Source organism: Sus scrofa, chromosome 8, assembly GCF_054392235.1.
Source record: "Sus scrofa isolate SSC_HxYL_T2T_F1_AM1 chromosome 8, Sscrofa_HxYL_maternal_Yorkshire_Landrace_v2.0, whole genome shotgun sequence".
NCBI lineage: Eukaryota > Metazoa > Chordata > Mammalia > Artiodactyla > Suidae > Sus > Sus scrofa.
In genome coordinates this window covers 122,382,663-122,405,750 of record NC_139390.1, presented here as the reverse complement: position 1 = coordinate 122,405,750, position 23,088 = coordinate 122,382,663, and the positions used below count along the sequence as shown (strand labels likewise).

Genomic DNA, 23,088 nt, shown 5'->3' with positions numbered 1-23,088 from the left:
TAGGACTAATGGGATGAGTAAAATGAGAGGGAGTATGCAGTAGCCCCCTACCCCCCTCATCTGGAGTTTGCTTTCCTCAGTTTCAGTTACCTGTGGTCAACCATGGTCTGAAAATATTAAATGGAAAATTCCAACAAAAACATAAGTCTGAAATTATGCACTCTTCTGCTCCAGCCAGCCCAGGACATGAATCATCCCTGCTGTATACACTCTCCCCCATCCCCCCAGGATAGGAACTAACATAGTACAGTTGATCCTTGACCACCATGGGTCTGAACTGCACAGGTCCACTTACACTTATTTTTTTCTGTAAACACACACTGTAGTACTACATGATCCTGTAGTAGGTTCAACTGTGGTGGATTCAGGACCACAGATAAGGAGGGCCATCTATAAAAAAATCAGATTTTCAGCTTCATGGGGTGCGGGTGGTCTGTGCTGCAACCTCTGCATTGATTAAGTATCAACTTATTTTTAGAGTTTAGTATTATCTGTGGTAAGGGGGGACTACTGTATTTGTATAGAGTAATTCTCTAGAATTAGAAGTGCAAAATTGTCTGAGTTGGGGTCCTTAATTTGTGGTGTCACCTAGAACAAATTACTTAATCTTTCTGAGCCTCAATTGCCTCATCTTAAAATAGTACCTACTTAAGATATATGTACACCCATGTTCATAGCACTATTTACAGTAGCTAAAGTGGAAGCAACCCAGATGTCCATGGATGGATGATTAGGTGAGCAAGATATGGCATATATATACCGTTGTCCCTCAGTATCCATGGGGGACTGGTTCCAGGACCCTTCATACACAAAAATCCAAGGATGCTCAAGTCCCTTATAAAAAATTGTGTAGTATATGCATAAAACCTACACACATTCTTTCACATACTTTAAATCATCTCTAGATTACTAATACCTAACAGAGTGTAAATGCTATGTAAATACTATGTAAATAGTTGCTGGTGCATGGCAAATTCAAGTTTTGCTTTTTGGAACTCTCTGGAATTTTAAAAAATATTTTCAATTCAAGTTAGTTGAATCTTCAGTTGTGGAACCTGCAGATATGGAGGGATGCATGTGTAAAATGGAATATTATTAAGCCTTTAAAAAGGTGAAAATCCTGTCAAATGCTACAACATGGGTGAGCCTTGAGAACATTACCTCAAGTGAAATAAGCCAGTTACGAAAAGACAAATACGAAGCATATGAAGTATCTAAAGTAGTCATATTCTTAGAAACAAAGTAGAATAGTGGTTACCAGGGGCTGCAGGGGAAGGAGAAAAGGGAAGTTGTTGTTCAATAGGTATAGAGTTTCAGTTTTGCAAGATGAAAGAATTCTAAAGGTCTGTTGCACATCAGTGTGAATATACTTATCACTACTGGGCTGTGCACTTAACATGGTTAAGATGGTGAATTTTATGTTCTCTTTTTTTTAATCATAATAAAATGGATATATATATATATATATACACACACACACATATATACACATACACTCACACACATACACAAACATATATATACACACCCATACACATAGTTTATGCTTCATAGGGTTGTTGTGTGTTAAACAAGTAAGCATATGGAAAGCACTTGGAATAAACACTTAGCTTTACTCAGCAATATTACATTTATATTATTATTATCAGTATCTCTCCCTGTTTTTTGAAATTGCCTTGTTGGAGTTCCCTTCATAGCTCAGTGGTTAACAAACCCAACCAGGAACCATGAGGATATGTGTTCCATCCCTGGCCTCGCTCAGTGGGTTGAGGATCTGGCATTGCCGTAAGCTGTGGTGTAGGTGGCAGATGTGTCTCGGATCTTGAGTTGCTGTGACTGTGGTTTAGGCTGGTGGCTACAGCTCCAATTGGACCCCTAGCCTGGGAACCTCCATATGCCATGGGTTCAGCACTAAAAAGCAACAACAAAGAAAATGCCTTGTGCTCTTTGTCTCTATGCTTGTTACTCCTTTGCTTGTCAAACTCCTTTCTATCCTACAAGACCCTCTGCAAACACCACTTCCACCAGGACACCATTCCTGATTTTTCCTCATCTGAATATCCTTCTCCTTCCTTTGATCTTTTAAATGTATTTTTTAAATGGCACTTGGAGTTCCCTTAGTGGCGCAGTGGTTAACAAATCCGAGTAGTAACTATGAGGTTGCGTGTTTGATCCCTGGCCTCGCTCAGTGGGTTAAGGATCTGGCATTGCTGTGATCTGTGGTCTAGGTTGCAGACGTGGCTCAGACCCCATGTTGCTGCGGCTCTGGCATAGGCCAGCAAATATAGCTCCAATTGGACCCCTAGCCTGGGAACCTCCATATGCAGAGGGAGCAGCCCTAAAAAGACAAAAGACAAAAATGAATAAATAAATAAATAAATTAAATAAATGGCACTTAACACATTCTGTCTTGTATTATACAGATTTGTGTACTGCATGAATGCCATTGGTGTGTAGTGTCTTACTTTTCTTTATATCCTCTGTAAGTCACACATGTTCACATATGAAATAAACAGAACTTTGTGAGTTGCTTGAACCTATACAGTTCCCACATTGAGTTAATTAATGTATTACATAATTTAGATTCCACTGTTACTGTTGATAGAAGAATCATATTTTTGATCTTTGAATTGCAAGCCGCTACTATAATACTGCTTTATAGGAAATGCCCAGTGATCACTGAATGAATGAATGAATCCATGATTTGTGCAGTTTCTAGGACTATTACTAATTATAGACTTTAATGATCAATAAGAAAGAATTCCTCATCAAAATCATTCAATTTTGTGTTGCTGCAGAAGCTCCCCATGCCATTTCTCAATTTTTTTAGTATATTTATTTTACTAAGGGTTGAAATAAGATACAAAAATGGAAATGGTTCATATGAATCTTAAGGCTTTTTTTTCAATTACTCAGTGAATTTTATTACATTTATAGTTGTTCAATGATCATCCTGACCTGATTTTATAGCATTTCCAGCCCAAAACCCCAGCCCCTCCCCCAACCGTCCAACTTGTCTCCTTTGGAAACCATAAATTTTTCAGTCTGTGAGTCAGTATCTGTTCTGCAAAGAAGTTCATTGTGTCCTTTTTTTTAGATTCCACATGTAAGTGATAGCATATGATGTCGGTGTCTCACTGTCTAACTTCACTTGGCATGATAATTTCTAGGTGCATCCATGTTGCTACGAATGCTGTTCTTTCCTTTTAATGGCTGAGTAATATTCCATTGTGTATATGTACCACATCTTCTTTATCCACTCCTCTGTCGATGGACATTTAGGTTAAAATCTAAAATGCAGGTTTTCATCTGCATTTGTTTTCTATTTCTACTGTAACAAATTACCACAAACTTGGCAGCTTAAAATAACACATATTATCTCACAAATCCAGGTGGGCTCAAGTAATTTCTCTGCACCAGGTGTCATTAGGTCAAAATCAGCTCTTTTCTGAAATCTCTGAGGGAGTGGTCCCAAGAACATTCAGGGTATTGGTAGAATTCAGCTTCATGCAGTTAGAGGACTAAGGTTCCTGTTCCCTTGTTCTCAGTTTCTGCTGTCACTCCACTCCCTGGTTCATGGCCTCCTTCATCTTGAAAGCCAGCAGTGGTGGGACAAATCCTCTTCTCCAACTTTCCTTCTGTTTCATCTCTTATGTTTCCTGCCTGAGGAAGTTCTCTACTTTTAAACCCTCACGTGATTAGTTTGAGCTTACCCATGTAATCCAAAATAACCTTGTTATATTGAGGTCCTTAATTACATCTGCAAAAAATTTTTGCCATGTTGACACATTCCAGGGATTAGGATGTGGACATCTTTAGATCATTCTGCCTACCATACCATCCCTGTCTCCTTTTTTTCCCCTGCAGTTTATTTGTTTACATAACCATGGCATTTGTCCTTCAGAGTTTCCCACAGTGTGGATTTTGCTGATTGCATTCCCCCTGGTGTTGTTTCACATATTACCCTGTTCCCTATATTGCCTAGAGATTGGTAGTTAGATCTGGGTTGTGGAGGCATAATCAGATCCAGGTTTACTTCAGGAGTAAGACTACATCCATAAGTGGTGGTGTGTTCTATCAGCAGACACCTCTCTGGCCGTCTCTTGCGTAATGTGAGCAGCATTCATGATCATTGCCCTAACTCATTTTTTCCAGAAGGATTGCAAATTGGTGGCATTCTTCTAGCTTAATTCTGCCTTCATCTACTTTCCTTTATCAATTATTTGATTACACTGAAGTACAGTTCACATAGGAAAAGCAAAGGGAATGTGATTCTTTTTCTATATTTTCCAGTTTTCAAAGTGAATTGGTTAACTGCCAAAAGTGACCAATTGAGCTTTTTTTAAGTATAATTATTATTGACTCATCAATTTAATATTTGAAATACTTTAATCCATTGATGTTACAGTTCTCATTGATTTGCTCAAATACTCCATCTTTATACAGTGGGAGCTACTTGGGTTGGCTCCTGAGTCTTTTTGACAAGGCTTCAATAGTGTTTGATACATCCATGCTTTCAGTATGACAGGATGGCTGTATGTTTCCAGCTTCAGGTCTGACATCAGCAATGTCTCCATGGAGCACTAACTGCTTTTAAAAGCAATGCTATTCTTTACAACAGTCTAGGTACTAGGGATGATCTTTGCTGCTGATTTGGTCTTTGTTTCTAGGCTTTTCAGTGGTCTGAGCTAGACAATACCTTTTTTCATTTTTTAAACAAAATCTTTATGGGTTCATATGGATACTTCCAACTTAAATTCAGCACTATGGGATTTTATCTTAAACTTACTTATCTATCTCTTATCTTTCTCCTATGCTAAAAAAAAAAAGTTTCCTTTTTGTTTTATCACATGATGTACACATTAGAGTGTACATCATTAGAGTACACTAGAGTCCTAAGACAAAACAACCACCAATGATGATTACTGAAAATAGTTGGAGAATTTTTAAATATGATTTTTCATTCAATAACATCTTCCATAACCATATATCGAGAGATTCCTCTTTCCTTTTTAGAGCTGCAGAGTACTGTCATGTTTATTGTACCAGTTGCCTGTCAATGGGAAATTGACTTGTTTCCATTTTGTTGTTATTTCAAATATTGCTTCAATTAATAAATCTTTTCACATTTTTTCCATTGTGTCCCTTGGATGTATCTTTTTACAAGTGAGAGCACAAATTACACATAATTTTGCTAGACGTTTCTAAGTTCCTCCTCCAAAGTTTGTAGCATTTTTTATTCCCACCAGCAATGTATTCCAGTATCTGTTTCCCCACAGTCTGGCTAATAGACTGTTACCAAATTTTAGGATTTTTGCCACTCTGATAGGTAATAATTAGTCTCTCAAGATAATTTCAATACTTATTTCTCTTATTTTGAGCAATATTAAGCAACTTTGGTTTAAGCTCTATTTGCGTATTATTTGTGAATTGTCCAATTCTCTTGCCCATTTTACTATGCGATTACTGGGCTTTTTCTTTATTTTTAGAAGCTTGTTATGTATTAAGAATATTAACCCTTTGTGCTGTGTATTGCAGATCTTTTCTCACTTTGTCATTTGTCTTTTTATATGTAGTTTTTGGATTTTCGCCATTTGGAAGGTGTTTTATTTTTGTTTTTTTGTTTTTTTTTTATTTTGACACTTATTAACACTATCTCTGATTGCATGTGGACTTTCAGACATAGTCAGGAACTGATTTCCCACTCCCCTAGGTTTTAGAGAAATTTGCTTATGTCTTTTGTTTGTTAACTTGTTTTTGCATGCTAAATCTCTAATCCATTTGAAATTTACTATGTGTGTTGAGATGAAAGGATCTAATTTTATTTTATTTTGTTTTATTTTATTTTATTTTATTTTTTTATTTATTTGCTTTTGGGGGCCGACTCGGGTATATGGAGGTTCCCAGGCTAGGGGTTGAATCGGAGCTACAGCTGCCGGCCTATGCCACATCAACAGCAACTCGGGATCTGAGCCACGTCTGCAACCTACACCATAGCTCATGGCAACGCCAAATCCTTAACCCACTGAACGAGGCCAGAGATCAAACCCACAACCTCATGGATCCTAGTTGGGTTCATTAACCACTGAGCCAGGAAGGGAACTCCTCTAGTTTTATTTCAATTTTTTTGCTTTTTAGTGCCGCACTTGCGACATATGGAAGTTCCCAAGCTAGGGATCAAATCGGCACTACAGCTGCTGGCCTACACCACAGCCACAGCAACATGGGATCCGAGACACATCTGCAACCCACACCACAGCTCACGGCAACACTGGATCACTTAACCCACCAAGCAAGGCCAGGGATCAAACCCAAATCCCCATGAATATTACTCAGATTCATTTCCATTGCACCACAATAGGAAGTCTCCTAATTTTATTTTTTATGTAGCTATCAGGTTAACTCAAGATTACTTATTAAAAATTCCATCTTTTCCTCAGTGGTTTCAAGTGCCACCATTTTTGTATGCCAAATTTTTGTATTCAAATGGTTCCATTGATTTATATCTCTGGTCATTATTTGCCTGTTTTATCTGACTTGCATTTGGTGATCATGGAAATTAGAAGTATATGATGCAATAAAATCTTTTAGACCTAATAAAATCCATCATGTAAATATTTCTTAGATTTGGTTGTTTTGTTTAAATGAGGAAATAAACTCAATCTTTTGCATGTAGCAAGGGGAATATGAACCTAAGCAAACAGATATTTGTAGAAGTAAATTGTCTAAACTTTTCCTTAAGAGCCTTATTAAGAGGGTCTCAAGGAGAAGCAGCCTGATGTGATTAATTTAAAGCTTGGGTTCAGGCTCTGGGGTCAGAATCCTGCCCCTCAGGAGCTGCTTTGTTGTGAGCATATTCTTAATTTCCCCGAGCTTTAGTTTCGTCACTTTGTCTTTTTGTCCTTTTAGGGCCACACCCGAGGCATATGGAGGTTCCCAGGCTAGGGGTCTAATCGGAGTTGTAGTTACTGGCCTACACCACAGCCATAGCAACGCCAGATCTGAGCCTCGTCTGTGCCCTACACCACAGCTCGTGGCAACACCGGATCCTCGACCTGCTGAGCAAGGCCAGGGATTGAATCCTAGTCAGATTCATTTCCTCTGTGCCATGTTGGGAACTCCAGTTTCCTCACTTCTAAGATGGAGGTAATAAAATCTTCCAGGGCTGTCATGAGCATAGAAAGATCTGTGTGCCATCATCCAGGATGGTTGCCAGCACATAAAGGGCATTAAGTGAGTGTTGGTTCTCCTCTCTCCCTCCAGGGAAAAATTCATCTGTTATTTTTACTGTGAGGTTTTCTCTAGCTACTCATGAAAATAACAACTAGACTGATCTTTACCCTGAAAAGCTGATCAAATAAAAGGGGCAGGAGTTCCTGTTGTGACTCAGCAGGTTAAGAACCCAACATTGTGTCTTTGAGGATGTGGGTTTTATCCTCGGCCTCACTCAGTCGGGTAAGGACCTGGTATTGCCACGGGCTGCTGCATAGGTTGCAGATGCAACTCAGATCCAGTATTGCTGTGGCTGTGGCATAAGCCCCTGCTGCAGCTCCAATTCGACCCTTACTCTTGGAGCTTTCCTATGAAAAGCTGTTACATAAATATGATTTATTAAGTTTTATACAACATTAGTTAGGGTATATTGAGACAGCATTTGAAAAAGTATTTTCAAATACATTTCTTTTAATCTTTGCAACAATATTGTTATGTGTCAGTGTTATTAACTATAGTTCATGGTTGAGGAGACTTTACCCAAAGAAGTAAAATTTCAAGTGGCCCAGCTTCACACAGCCAATTAGAGCTCTGGTCTAGAAATTCTGATTTCAATGTAGGATTCTTGCCGCAAAGTTACAGCTGAACTAAATTCTCAATCAATACAAGCATTCGTTTAGACATGCACACATACTGAATTTTTCACGTTTAACATCACATCAGATTTTCCATTGAATGAATCCTATGCTTCATTTTCAGTGTTCCATTTGTAATCTTTCAACTCCTTGCTTAATTTTCTTAATTAATATGAATAGCTAATTAGGCCTTTGGTAGTTCCAAATGAGAACTATTTAAACTGCTAGAATGATATTCTGGTAACTTGAAACCTCTTAAGCAATAGTCCTCACAAAAAGGTGTTGTTTTTTAATAGCACAAAGCAGCACTGTTGATTTAAAAGAGAACTTAGTGCCAAGGTCTGGTTTTGTTTTCCAGGTGGCTTTGCATGCTTGTGGAGTGGCAACAGACATGGTGATTGAGCACTGCATCAAAACCCGGGCTTCCTTCGTCACGTGCCCTTGCTGTTACGGTTTCATTCAGAACACCTCCAAGTTTAAGTTTCCAAAAAGGTGAAATTGTGTGTTCTGCCAGAGGCACCAATATGGACATTAAATCAGTACACAAAACTCGTTTGATATAAAGTTGCAATGAGATTTCAGTTTTGAGCTTATTTCCTCTTTCCACAATGGCAACTATTGCTTATAAGCTGTATAAGGAAGAGAGGATTTCTCTATGTCTGCCCCTGATTTTTCTCCTGGATCCAGCTCTTGCCAAAATTTAGGAGCAAGTCCGTCTAGAAGTCGGCTGACTGGAGCTCAGCCCTTCCATGTGTACTTCCAGATGGAAATCATCCCCCATGAGAGGGCGTAGAGTGTCATGGTTAAGTGCTTAGGACCTGGAAAGTATTCAAGCTGGGTGCAAAATTGGTTCCTCCTCCTTTTGTAAATTAGTTCTTCTCAGGTACTTACACTCTTTTTGCCTGTTTTTTCTCATCTACAAAAGGGGGTTATAATACTAATCACCTCAAGGTTTTTATGAGAATTAAATGATATATATGTAAAGAAGCCGCTCAGAGGAAGAAGTGGCTCAGAGAAAGGACTTGATAAATGTGAGCTCTTGCCAACTGCAGTAGTGTAGCCATAGTTGTTGTAAGTTCTTCCCATGGGTGGTGATGATTAATCTGCGAGCTCAACAGCCATTTTTACAGTCCTTCTTATCCCACATAGAAGAGGGAGACATTTTAATTCTCACCATTTTAAATTAACCTAGTCGAGGGCCATTCTCGCTATTTATGACATTTCACTCAGATTCATAGTTACCGAGATTCCAACTGATCATTTTAATTATAGAATAGATCAAACATGTCAGTTTTGGAAAATCTGTCCTATAATGTGTCAAAAAAGACTTCTTGATCATTTGCATCATTACTTTTCGGAAGCCTTAGGAATATCACTTAGAATTTATATTTAAAGGCTTCTAAGTAACTTAAAATAACAAAGTAAAAATAATAGCCTTCTTTTCCTTTCTTTCAGTGTTTTATTCTTTACTATAATTTGCAAGTAGTTGAGAGAAAACCAAAGTTACTCTGGAAAACCAAAAAGTAAAATATAATTTGGGGCTTATTCAATATTTGAAATTTTATTTCATTCTAAATCCATACAGATAAAATGTGTATTTTACAACCCATCAAGAAATGTGTAAGTTTAGCACTATAAAGATGGTCAAGAATGCTAATTTGAGTTGTTTAGCCTGTAGTCTCACTTCGCTGATTTTAAAATCTCAAGTTAGTGTCTTGTCAACTTTTCCTTTTCTCTGTACATTTACTGAGATTTGCCCCCATTGTCATTTGAGACCCACTCCCAGGTCACTATGCCTCTGCCCTAATCAGCTAGGGCCAGGTACCAGGCAACTGGGACAGCCCCCTATGCTTCAGAACCTATTGAACAGTCCTAAGACTGCTCACCCTGCCTTGCCATTCCTTCCCATGGAATCCATAATAAAGGCTCTAGCTTGTGTTTTATCCCATTATCTGTGCTTCCTGCTCAACCCTGGTGCTTCCCCATGCAACCGTACTTGACAGGGCTTGCCCACTCTTCTTGGGAACTATGAATAACGAACTTTCTTCTCAGTGGCAGATCTGTCTTGATCAGTTGGCCTCATCCCAACTGAATAACAATAAAACTGACATTTTAAAATGCCTGAATCTTGTATGCACCCATGTGGGGAAGAGGAAAAAAAGTTGGTTGTGCTTCTCTAATTGTGTAAATAATCTTTGAAAGAAATTCTTTAAAATTAATTACATACTGATGGCATGTTTTTGTCTTTTTATAAAAATATTTCGAACTGGCATAGTTTTTAGTTCAGGATAGTATTATATACTCTCTAGATAAGATACAATAATATATAGAAAAATATAATTTAATTTCTTCAAGACTATTTCTACTCAATCTTTGGTATTTCACATGATGAGTAATTCCTTTTTCTTTTCTATTTCAGTGAACAATTCAAGAAAACTTTATCATACAAGGTAACCTTAAAAGAATCTAGATGCTTTCCTAATACCTTTTTTATTCCTTCTTTATGTTTTTTTTTTCCTGTCAAATTTCTAATGAAGTATATAATCTATAGTTATACTTGAATTACTCATGAGTATCTAATATAGATTTTTTTTTTTTTTTTTTGGCAAATCAAGACTAATCTTCAAGTAGTGGACAAAATTTGTGAAGGGTCTGAGAGTTTACCCCACTCACAGTTTCATGCACAGATACTGGCAGAAGACAAGAAACTCCTGAGTCAGAGACAAAAGGCAGAATTGTTCACAGCAGTAGGAGTAGCCAGACTACCATCATTTTTACACTGACTCCCTGAGGCCCAATTCCCACAGGGCAGCACAGGGCCAGGTACCATCTCACACCCGTCAGATAGCCATCATCAAAAGTGAATGCATATATACAGTGAGTTACACTATAGACGAGGAAACCTCAGTTTAGGAAACCCAGATGTGTTAGGATATAATCTTTAAGTAAAAAAGCCTCCTCTTTTCTCCAGAGGGAGACACTCTATAGTTTTCAAGGCTGTTCACTATATAAGTGTCTTTGAAAAGACAATCTGGAACAGAGGCAGATTTTTCTATAAAATCTAAGTAAATATTTTAGGCTTTGCCAGCTGCTCAAAAATCTCCCGCATGTTCTACACTGTCCTTTCATCGTTGTTGTTGATTTACAGCCCTTTATAAATGTAAAAAACATTCTTAACTTTCAAGCCATACCAAAACAGATTATAGGCTAGATTTGACCCATGGGCCATAGTTTGCCATGGTCTAAAACAAAGACAGTGCCTTCCTCTGCTCATAAAACATGAGAAACACAAGAGACCCACAGTGAGTTGTCTTCCGACAGTACTCAGAACGTTTTTGAGTAACCAGTCAGAGCAAAACAGTTTGCAGCTTTCTGAACATCACTACTACTAACTAATTAATCGATCGACAGTGTGATATAGTGCAGTTTAAGAAATAATAATAATAATATTTGACAGAAATCCACAAATAATCCCCTTAAAAGCTAATAAATTAGTTTGGACTCTTAGTTTGGTTACTTCCACTTCTTGCACAGACTCACTAAAAATATAGAGTCACATTTCATATACCAGCCCCTGCCTTCTAGGAATTTTACCTTCTTCCCTTTCCAACAATGAAACTGTGAGTTATAGTAACCTAAAGATGTTCATTTCTGCCACCTCCACCGCCTGGCACCTGTATCTATCTCCTTCAAGTCTTTTTTTTTTTTTTTTTTTGTCTTTTTAGGGCCAGACCTGTAGCATACTGCAGCATATGGAAGTTCACAGGCTAGGGGTCGAAACAGAGCTACAGTTGCTGTCCTATGCCACAGCCACAGCAATGCCAGATCCAAGCTGCGTCTGTGACCTACACAGCTCATGGCAATGCTGGATCCTTAACCCACTGAGTGAGGCCAGGGACGAACCCGCATCCTCATGGATACCAGTTGGATTCTTAACCTGCTAAGCCACAACGGGAACTCCGTCTACTTTTTAACTCTTAAAATACCCACCTCCAACTCTGTCTCCTGCCCCACCTCCTACCCTCTCCTCTCCCAGCTCCCCAGCTCTCTCATTCCCACCCATCCAGGTACATCCAGGTACATCCAGGTACAGTGTTCATGCTTTCATCCAAAACCAGAGCTTTTCTCATCTTTGCCTACTGGATTTAGAATTTTCATTTCCTATGAAACTATAGGTTTTTTTTTTTTTTTTTAATTAGGACCTCAGGAACTTTATTTTCATAATATTCAAAACCCCTCACTTTTTTCTCAAAGGGCCCTGCCACTAAAATAGAAAATGAACTGAAAAATAAAAACCAAAAACTAGACCCTTGCTTTTAATCCTTCCTTGAGTGATGCTAGATAAATCAAACTCTAAGAGGATATATGGAAAAACCCACGGCCTCACTGGCTGGAAAAACAAAAATGTAAGGGCACCCAGGCTCTTCTAGAGAACATACAACTCCCAGCACCCAGTTCATCTTCGTCTCCTCTTCCTCTCACATCCCCAGAGCTGCTTGGCCAGCCACCAGCCCTTTTGAGCATCATAGGTGCAAATGGTTTATGGAGAAGTCTTAGCCTCTCAGGTTCTATTGCAAGGTGATCGCTCAGTATTTCTTATCCATGGTGGGTAGACTGGAAAGCAGTACTAAATGGACTTGGTGCCCCAGTATCTTGAGATTTGCTTTGGAAGTGTTCATCATAGTTCAGTTTAGCCAGCAAAGCTTTACTCAGTACCTATTATGTGCTTTCTCCTTTCAGAATTTAACTTCCACTGGGGAGAACACACATACAAATAATTGTAGCAAAATACAGTGGGACTTAGCAGGACAAGGGAAATGAACCTCGTTTGAGGTTGTGATTACCTTGACGTTACCCTTACTTAAAAAGGAACCTTAATTTACAAACATGAGGACAAAGAACTTGCTTTTTGTCAAATTACATAATTCTAAATTCCTCTTACGCCTCTTTATTTATGTATATTCAGGGAGTTTAATAAAAGTTACTCATTTGAATCATTTTGTTAGTGTCTTACCCATTGCCACTAAATTTTATAGTTAGCGTTAAAGAGGTTTTTTTAAAAAATGCAAGAAAATTTGGACAAAAGTGATCCTTCAAAAAGAACCAACGTTGCACAATCACTTATTTAATAGGGTAATCAGAATAACCTTAAAAGATGAAGGCCTCAAATTGAATGTACAAAAGACCCAGGAGACAAAAGATGGATCTGAGTTCCATGCGTTTGCTAAGCTGACAGGTGAGATCACTTACACACCTGGAAGCTGCAGCTGTTCTGCATGAACAGCTGTCCTGGGGATGCTGCAGTCATCTCACCTCCCACTAATCGCTCACCTTTGGCAACTTGCAGGTTGTAGAGTGCTGTGCAGACGCATCACCTCTCTGTCTCTATAAAGCCTTGCTTCCTCCACTGATGTAATCTTTCCTAAAATCGTGAAGCAGAAACTATACTCTCCCTGTTGTTCTCTCTGGTCCCCTTCGCAGTCTGTCTTAAAGCACAAATAGATGCAGCTGCTGCAGCCTTTAGAAGTGCCAGGAGTGGATAAGCCAGCCTCCTCTTCTCTGACGGGACTGAGCGAAGTGAGTCCAACAAAGCAAAAGAGGAGCCAGCACCCTGCTCAGGATGGGAGAAGTGCAGAGGCCACAGCAGAGATCTTCTCTAGCACTTCCTTTTCTTCTCCGTAGTAGGAGGAAAAGTCACTTAGAATGCCTTCGTGGAGCCATGCTCTTGAGACTCGAATTTTATTAAAAAGAAAATATAAGTGAATTTTAAGTCTTTAACATATTATAACCACAAATCGTAACCACATTTTGGCTAAAAGCAGCTAGTTAAAAGGCCCTGAGAACCTTCCATGCCTCTACTTGAAAGGGAAAAACTTATTGAGTACCATTTTCTGAAAATGTGCTTCTTTCAAAAGTACTATTTGTGCAGCACTTTATTCAATCAAACATTGTAGAGTTCCAGAAAAATGAGTTAGGTTTGGGGTTTTTAATTTTGAAGCAAAAGATTAAAATAAACCCACATTCTATTGCTTTTTCTTTTAGGAACACATGATTCTGTGTAGGTTTGCAGATCAGACAGCTGTCCAGCTTCCACCTCAACGAAGGCTCATAGGTATGTGTTTTCATAGAGCAGCTGTTGATCAGATTATGTACAAGATGCCTAGGAATGAATGGATCAACTACATATGAGGAAAAAGGGAACCACTAAAGTTTTTTTTTTTCCCTAGATACAATAATCCATCTTGAAAAGGGCTCTAACTGTAACAATATTTTATCCCATTTTTGTCAACATCAATACTTTTAAAAATATTTTCAATGTTCTTCTTATATTGAGTAGAATTGTTTTTTTAGATCTCATGATCTTGTTACAAACTGATGAATCTTATCAAAAGTCACAGAAGAAGATATTAAAGATGTAAATATCAACTATGCATGCCAAAATTGATACATCTCCGTCACAAGGGATCATGTTTTCTTTGTCAGAAAAAATACGCTCATATATTATTAATCATAGAGCAATTTATTTGACATTTGTAGTGTTAAATATTATCTAACTTGGAGGAAAAATAGCATTTCAAGTTTAAGTAATGAATTTATCCAAGACTTTGCTTTAGGAAAAAAAAATCACATTTAGAAGGGTAATAGCAGCTAACAGCTATTGCACATTTAAGCTCTGAGATAAATGCCTCCAACAATTATCTCAGTAAATTCTTATGGCAATGGTTGCAGAGTATGTGCTGTTATTTACATTTTACAGATGAGAGTACTGGGACAAAAGCTTGCCTAGGATCCCTCAGCTGGTAGGTGGTAAAACCACACTATAAACCCAAGATATTTGATCCAGACATAAAGCTCCATTTTTTGCAGTGCCCCCAGTGATAGAATTACATCACTGGAAGGACTTGTAATGACTGAATGGAGTCCAAGCTAATCCTAAAAGTTATTCAGAAAAACCCCCCATTGGAAATGATCATGATATAGTAGAAAGCAGATTGCTGTTTCTTTGGTTAAGCTCCAGGTGTAGTAGTTGCATTGAGGGGCCATGTTGTATGAGAAATAGTTATCTTTAAACTCTAAAATGAAACTCAGCATAGCAAGATAGTCACCGATGGAGAGGCATCTGAGACCCGAGTCTGAAGGAACAAATGATTTCCTTCTTTTTTCACACTCTGAAGCTTAAATGTACAGAGAAGCCTTGCTCTTTCCTGCATACAACCTCTCTCTTTCATTCCCTTTCCCTCTTCTTTTTCCCATTCCCAACATGCTGCGTTAGTTGAATGCACAGCCGGACATACATACTGAAGTATAACTCACTTGCATATTTCAAGTTACATTTGCGACAACCCCACTAGACTCAGTGATGACATAGTTGGTATGGTGGGTGGGGGTGTCCATGTTGATGTTATAGTCAAACCCGAAGGGAGTACCTGGAAGGGAAATTGCTAGAGTTGAGGAGGAGGAGCATTTGTCATGATTGCTGGTGTGACGGGAGGGAAGGTCAGGTTCAAAGTCACAGGCTCCAGCAAGTGTCTGCATCTCTTTCTTGCACGAGCAATGCTTTTGCTCTGTGAACGTTTTAGGAAGCTTCCTAGGCCCCAAAAAGTAGACTACTAACAACTGAATTTCAGTTGTGAAGACACTTCTTCAACATGTAAAAACATGAGATTCATCTACGTAATGCAAAAGGAAAAATTAACTGGACTGGGATCAAAGCCAAGGGTAAATGAGCTGCAGTGTAAACCCAGGGTGGGTACTGGAGGAATGCAGAGCATCCCATTCTGACAGAGAATGTTTTATCTTAAATTGAAAAGTAGATGGGTTGGGTGGAGGTGGGGGACATTTACGGATATCTTAAAGGAAGAACAGTATTTTAAGAGAAAGAAAGAATGTCAGCCATGCAGCTGTTGATGAAGAGGGAGCCATTTAGCCTAACTGGAATTCTAGACATCTCTTTTCGTATCATTCCTATCACGGTTCATCCTTTTTGTCATGGGGCCGTTCAAGGGATATGTACAAAATATTTTTAAATCTGAATCTTTCGTGTCGATTTCTCATCTACTGACTTCACCTTCCATTATTTTTCTGGGAGGATTCTTCTGCCTTCCACAGAAGAACTTTTCTCCTTCAGTTACTTATCTTCAGTTCTGAAGCTGTTTTAGTTTAGAAATCTCTACTGTCATTCAAATAAATCATTTTAAAATAATATTTAGGCATTTTAATAATTATTGAGAAAAATGAAATGAATAAAGTTCTGCACAGTCAGTAAATTTCTTCCAAGAGGATGAAAAAGTTTACATATTGAATTTAAAGAAGTTGAAAGTATAAAAGTAAACCTTGCCTTTGACTATATTCAACCCCAAATCAGCTTTTTTCCCTAGCTACTTTGAAATAGAAGTTTGCATTTGCCAAAGGACACAAATTAACTGTTTTACTTGCCAGTCAGGTTTCCTTCTTTGTTTTCCAAGATTAGAAAGAAAATTGAACACCACTATTTCATAAGGGTACAGGAGCTCTGTTAAATTAAAATTATATTATACTCAACATTACACATTCACCTGAAATAAGCAGCGCACAATTGAGAATTTTCTCAATATTTTCTATTTCTCATTTCTTCATTGTCCTAAAAACTCCATGTACAGAATGTAACATGTCTTTCAGGTGTTCCTTTGCTTGGATGTTATTTTAGATATTCTTGACGACAGATTTTTTTTTTTTTACAATATTATAGATAATGCATTTTCATAGGGCATGAAGAAATAAGTTCTTAAAATGGATTTTTTAAACAAAGTGGGAAATAGAATCTGTATTTTTTACTTTACATTTATTCATAAATATATTTTAAAAGGTTAACATTCTTTAAATTACTATCAGAAACAAATCTGTGAAATGTCATATATTCTTAACTGTCTTATCTTCATACTGATCAAGAATTATATTGAAAGAAACTAAACAAGACTTAGGGGCAAACATCATTCTGCATAGCACTCATAAATTTGGTCATTGTATAGAGTCCCCTAAACAAATTAAAATTGCACCGTTAGCTGAAGGGTTTCATAATAACCATTTTACTGTATTTCAGGAAAACAGTGCATGTGCCTGGTGGATCTGGATCGAGCAAGAGCTGCAGAAGAACGTGGCTACTCTGTTCAAGTGATATCTATGGAGCCAGAGAGCTGCTCTCCCAAAAATAACATGATTGTGGGAGTCCCCGTTTAAAACAAGATATTCGCATTTGATGTTTTGCCATCTAGCTCCCTGATGAAAGCCCAATAGCATTTAGGAGGTCCTTGGCATAACTGGGAAACAACATTAGCCATCTTGAATCTGTTGTTCTTGGGAAAGAATACAGCAGGAAAATCTTGGAGGAAGACTGCCTGCAAAGCATCACAAATGCACTTGTAATGTGTGATTAAAGGACCGCTGGTTTTCATACTGAGCATCCCCTGAAGTCTCAGCTGCCAGCAGAGTGATACTCATGAGAGGAGGTTCCATCACTGGAATAACAATTTCCTTCTCAGTTCACAGCTTTTCTGATCTTGCCAGTGTGGTGTTCAGCTCAAAACAGTGTACATGCAGCCTTATAATCACTTAGAAATTCAAATGAAGACCAAAAGTAGACTCAGTGGGGTTTGTTTGCTTTTTTTTTATATTTTTAACAATGGTACTTAAAATTTTTTCTTAATTTAGTCAGGTTGTTACTGTATGCTTGTATTTTTAAGCTGGGGTGAGCTAGACTTATACATCATTTCGGACAGTACTTTAAAATGTATTTCCCATAAATTGCCAATTGAGATCGCTGTTCAGACATTTTATATGAAGGTATTATAAAATAACTGCAGTCTATTTCCCATGACAGGAACACGTAATTTGGACTTAAATTTTAGCTAATCAGCAAATACATTGATTTATTCACTCAAGTTTGTAAATGATTATTGAGGATCCATTATTTTCAAGACCCTGACCTAGATTCTTCTAAGGATACAAAGATGAGTTGCAAGAGACCCGGTGCCTTGCCTGTAGCAGTGAATCATGCACGAGAGAAAGATTCATGAAGTAGTTAAGTTCTTTGTATCATGATATAAGGTATGGTCACAGCATTTTTTTTTTTCAGGTATCATTTTTTATTTATTTTTTGGTAAAACGCATGGAGTATAAATTGCAGGTGGAAGGAGTAAGTACAGAAGCTTTTTTGAGTAATTCTCCCACCCAAACTGTCCTTATTCCACCAGCCAAAGTTTTTAAAAACAGATAACATGTCCTTTCTCAGATGCTGCTGATTATTTTTTATATGTCCTAGATTATTCCACTTGAGATAAGAATATATTTAAACGATTTTGGTGTTTTTAACTCCTGTATGACACATAGCTTGAGGAGAAAGGGCTTTAACAGATAACTCATCGCTGTGGATTAAAATACAGGAGCCGTGTATGAAGGAGACAAGGGTCTGATCTCTTGCTCTCTGGAGTAAAACTGAAGAAGAGATTAGCCATCAGCCCTGAGTATCTTAGTCATTTGCAGCTGTCAACATGACGTGCTCTTTTATCCTGGGCTTTCTTTTCTAATTGAGCTATAATTTATAGACAATAAAATAACAGATTTTAAGTGTTGTGTTTGAGAAGTTTGACAGCTGTATATACTCAGACAACCAGCACCAGAAATAAGATATAGGCTCTTTCTTTTTTAAATTTAGTTTTATTGAGGTTGATTTACAATGTTTTGTTAATTTCTGCTCTACAGCAGAGTGATACAGAATATTTCTATCAACCCAGGAAATTCTCTCATGTGCGTTCTGTTCAATTTCCCCCACCCTAAATGCAACCACTCTCTGATTTCTATCACCCTACATTTGTTTTGCCTATTTTTGGCCTTCATATAAGTGAAGTCCTTTAGTTTATAGACTTTTGTGTCCGGCTTCTTTTGCTCATCATGATTTTTTTGAGAAATACCCACTTTGTTATGTGTATCAACAGTTTATTCTTATTCCTAAGTAGTACTTCATTATATAAATATATCAAAATGTGTTTATCCATTCTCCTATTGGTATTTATTTGAATTTTCACTTTGAAGATGTTATGGATAAGGTCTATGAATATTCTTCTTTAAGTCTTTTTGTGGACATATATTTTCATTTCTCTTGGGTAAATACCTAGTAGTAGAATTGCTGGGTCATTGAAGAAATGAATGTCAGTTGCCAAATAATTTTCCAGAGTGATTGTACCATTTTATATTCCCACCAGCAATGTATAAATATTCCCTTGTCTCCACTTCCTCACCATTTGATGTTGTCATTTATTTTAATTAAAAAAACATTTTTTTGGTCTTTTGTCTATTTAGGGCCTCACCTGAGGCATATGGACGTTCCCAGGCTAGGGGTCGAATTGGAGCTGTAGCTGCTGGCCTATGCCACAGTCACAGCAACTTGGGGTCCTTAACCCACTGAGCAAGGCCAGGGATTGAACCCGTGTCCTCATGGATACTAGTCAGGTTCATTAACCACCTAGCCATGACAGGAACTCCAATTTGGTTTTAAGTTTTATCATTCTGATGGACATGAAATGGTATCTCATTGTGGCTTTAATTTTCATTTCTCTGATGACTAGTGATGTTAAGCATCATCTATAAAGTATCTTTTCAAGTCTTTTGTTCATTTTGAAAATTAGGTCAATTTGGGGTTTTTTTATTGTTGATTATATATTCTGAATATGAGTCCTTTGTCATCTATCTGTATTGAGAAGCTTTTTTTACAGTATGTGGCTTACTTACTAATTTGTCATATTGAATGTTTCAATTTTCAATAACCCTAACTTGTCTTTATTTTTCTTTTATGGTTAATATTTTGTGTGTTCTCTAATAAATCTTTATCTACCCTAAGGTTATAAAGATTCTTTCTATGTTTTCTTATAGGACCTTTATGGTTCTAGCTTTTTACATTTAGGGCTATGATTCATCTCAAATCAATATTCACTTACAGAGGTAAGTTTTGAAGAATATACAGTTGTTAAAGCACCATTTGTTTAAAATTCTTTCCTCTCCTCTTTGAATTTACTTGGCACCTCAGTTAAAACTCAGTTAATGTATATGTATGAATTTCTTTCTGAATTCTCTAGTCTGTTCCATTAATTGGTTGATTACTGAAGCTTTATAGTCTCTCTCTTTTTTTTTTTTTTTTTTTTGTCTTTTTAGAGCTGCACCTGTGGCATCTGGAAGTTCCTAAGCTGGAGGTCTAATTGGAACTGCAACTGCTGGCCCACACCACAGCCACACAGGATCCGAGCCACACATGCAACCTACACCACAGCTGGTGGCAATGCCAGACCCTTAACCCACTGAATGAGGCTAGGGATCAAACCCATGTTCTCATGGATACTTGTTGTGTAGATTGTCACTGAGCCACAACAGGAACTCCTGAAGTTTTATAGTAAGTCTTGAAACTAGCTAGTTTATCTCCCAATTTCATTTTTGATTTTCTATATTTTTTGGCTGTTGTAAATCCACTGTATTTCTGTATAAATTTTTAATTGGCTTATCAATTTCTTTTTTGTTTAAGGCTACAGGGATTTGTGGTATTGCCTGGAATCTTTAGACCAATTTAGGGAAAATGAACATAATATTTTCTTCCAATCCATGAACATAATGTACCTTTCCATCCATTTAGATCTGCTGTAATTACTCTCAGCAATATTTAGTAATTTTCATTGTAAATGTTTTATTTAATATTTGGTAGTTTTGTTGCTGTTACCTTGAACTTTTTGCATGTTGTTCCATTATGAGAATAGCCTCCTCTTAGTCCTTCCACTAGCTTTATCTCATTCATCCTTCTGTTCTTAGACTTGACCTCCTGAGGAATGCCTTTCCTAACTTCCCTGGAGCTAGGTACCTGTTACAGAATGTGCACCATCCAAAAGAGTCTTCTCCATCCTCCCCAAGTGACTCAAAGCATCCTATCCCAATGTCCCCCACCACAAAGGCCATATGATGAGTATGGAGAATAAAAAAGGAAGTGACCCTGCTGTTCTCCCACCCTTGTTCTCAGGCATAGAATTCTCCAGCTGTGATGGCTGAGGTCAGTCATATGTAGGGTGTTAATGATTGCTTTGGGATCATGATTTTTCTGTGCAAATCCTTGCCACAGCTCCTTCTCCACCAAGCAAACAAAAAGCAAACAAAAGGGGTTAGATGCAAGCAGCAGAAAGCTTTCACAATGACAACAATTCCAGCAAGTGACCTGGTCTCACCCCATCCTTGTCCATCAAAAGCAAAGATGCTCCTTACCAATCTCTCTCCCCCACAGTTATATTAGAAGCCAGAGTTTACCCCTCCTTGACTTTTGGGCCTGGCCTAGAGGCAGGGGTATAAGTATTAACAACTAAGTAACATTATCTTATTTAAGGAGACAAATTTCAGTCCTATTAGAAATCAAAATATATTCAGAGCATACCTTCAAAATAAAATGTACATAAGAGTAATTAGGAGTTCCCGTCGTGGTGCAGTGGTTAACGAATCCGACTAGGAACCATGAGGTTGCGGGTTCAGTCCCTGCCCTTGCTCAGTGGGTTAACGATCCGGCATTGCCCGCGAGCTGTGGTGTAGATTGCAGACGCGGCTCGGATCCCGCGTTGCTGTGGCTCTGGTGTAGGCTAGTGGCTACAGCTCCGATTCGACCCCTAGCCTGGGAACCTCCATATGCCGTGGGAGCGACCCCAAAGAAATAGCAAAAAAAAAAAAGAGTAATTAAATGTTTTACCTCATTCTCAAGATTTTGGCTACAAGTATTGCCTGCTCCATGGTCCAAGAAAATTGCCATTAATAGAACTTCCACATTCTGACACCTGTTTTTTCCATTGATTTTCATAATAAAATTAGAGATATGTTCCTGTGGAAGTAATGAAGTCATAATAAAGCATACCTTTTTTTAATAGTACAATTTTTAAAAAACAGACTCAATGCAAATAGAAGTTTAATAGATTTTTAAAATTACACCAGAAATGTATGTCTGTTGAAAAAAAACTGGAAGACATGGCTAAACATAAAGAGGAAACATTTTAAAGTAACAGTTAATCCTGTGTGGTATTCCTTTCTAGACTTTGTTACACACACACACCACACACACACACACACACACACACACACACACACACACACACACACACATTCGTACCAAAACATGGATTTATTTAACAAATGCTAATACTATATTTAATATATTTGCTAAGTGCTATTCTAAGCAGTTTACAAATAATAACTTAGTCTTTTTTAAGTCATTCGATCCTCATAATGACCCTAAAAGGCAGACACTATTACTAATCCCATTTTATTAATTTATTTTTTATAATGATTTTTTTTCCATTATAGCTGATTTACAATGTTCTGTCAATTTTCTACTACACAGCAAGGTGGTCCTGTCACACATACATATATACATTCTTCTCACTTTATCATGCTCCATCACAAGTGACCAGACATAGTTCCCAGTGCTATAAGTAATCCTATTTTATAGAACTAAGACCAATGTATCATGCTTAAAGCAGACCCAGATATGAATTTAGCCAGTAAGTGGCAGAGCTGATATTTCAACTTCAGGCTATTCAGCAGTCTCAGGATTGGCTGAAACAGCCTATGGTAACAAAATCCACGTACCTTCTGAAGTTCTGCACAAGGAAGATGTATTTTTTGCTCTGACTATACATCCATCCAAGTTAGCACTGACTCAACATTATTTTCACATTTGACCAAGCAGCCTTTCCTGGGAACATGATCTCATGGTGAAGGAAAAATAGACATGGCAAACTATCAGCTGGCTACTAAAGATTCTGCTTAGATGTGATGTCCCTAATTTTGTTGACTGTAGCAAATTGCACAGCCCCTCCTGAGTTTAACAGGGTGGGGATGTAGAACCTTGATGGAAGGGGGTTGCAGGTAATAATGTACCACCTGCCATGTAGTTGAAGGAGGAAGAAAAGAAGAAAAGAAAAAGAAGGAAGGAAGAAGAAAACAGAAAGAAGAGGCCATTGCATCTTCCATTTTAGAAAGAGAGATTCTGAATGCTATCGCCTTGGTGTAAGACATTTTACTGGGTCCATCAAAGAGAAAAGGCATGTACCACAAGCACTTCCTGACATTGCTCTGTGGCCCTTTCATACTTACTTTCAGAATGGAACTTTTGATTTTTTGTTCTTGCAGAAGGATGAAAAAACTTCTATTAAATGGAGTTTCAAATTTGCAAATTCTGCGCCATGTGTTA

At 37.8% G+C, this 23,088-nt stretch overlaps 1 protein-coding gene across 1 annotated transcript in view; it reads left to right on the top strand.

The window, feature by feature from the left end:
* The window catches only part of GSTCD (glutathione S-transferase C-terminal domain containing), a 129,196-nt gene extending 109,478 nt beyond the window's left edge, over positions 1-19,718 (top strand). The window contains exons 9-12 of the mRNA XM_021101711.2: positions 8,206-8,339; positions 10,267-10,297; positions 13,890-13,959; positions 16,927-19,718. Of these exons, the coding sequence (XP_020957370.2) occupies positions 8,206-8,339; positions 10,267-10,297; positions 13,890-13,959; positions 16,927-17,063 (372 nt within the window). The 3' untranslated portion in view covers positions 17,064-19,718. The remainder of the gene's footprint in view (positions 1-8,205; positions 8,340-10,266; positions 10,298-13,889; positions 13,960-16,926) is intronic.
* Positions 19,719-23,088: the final 3,370 nt, after the last annotated feature.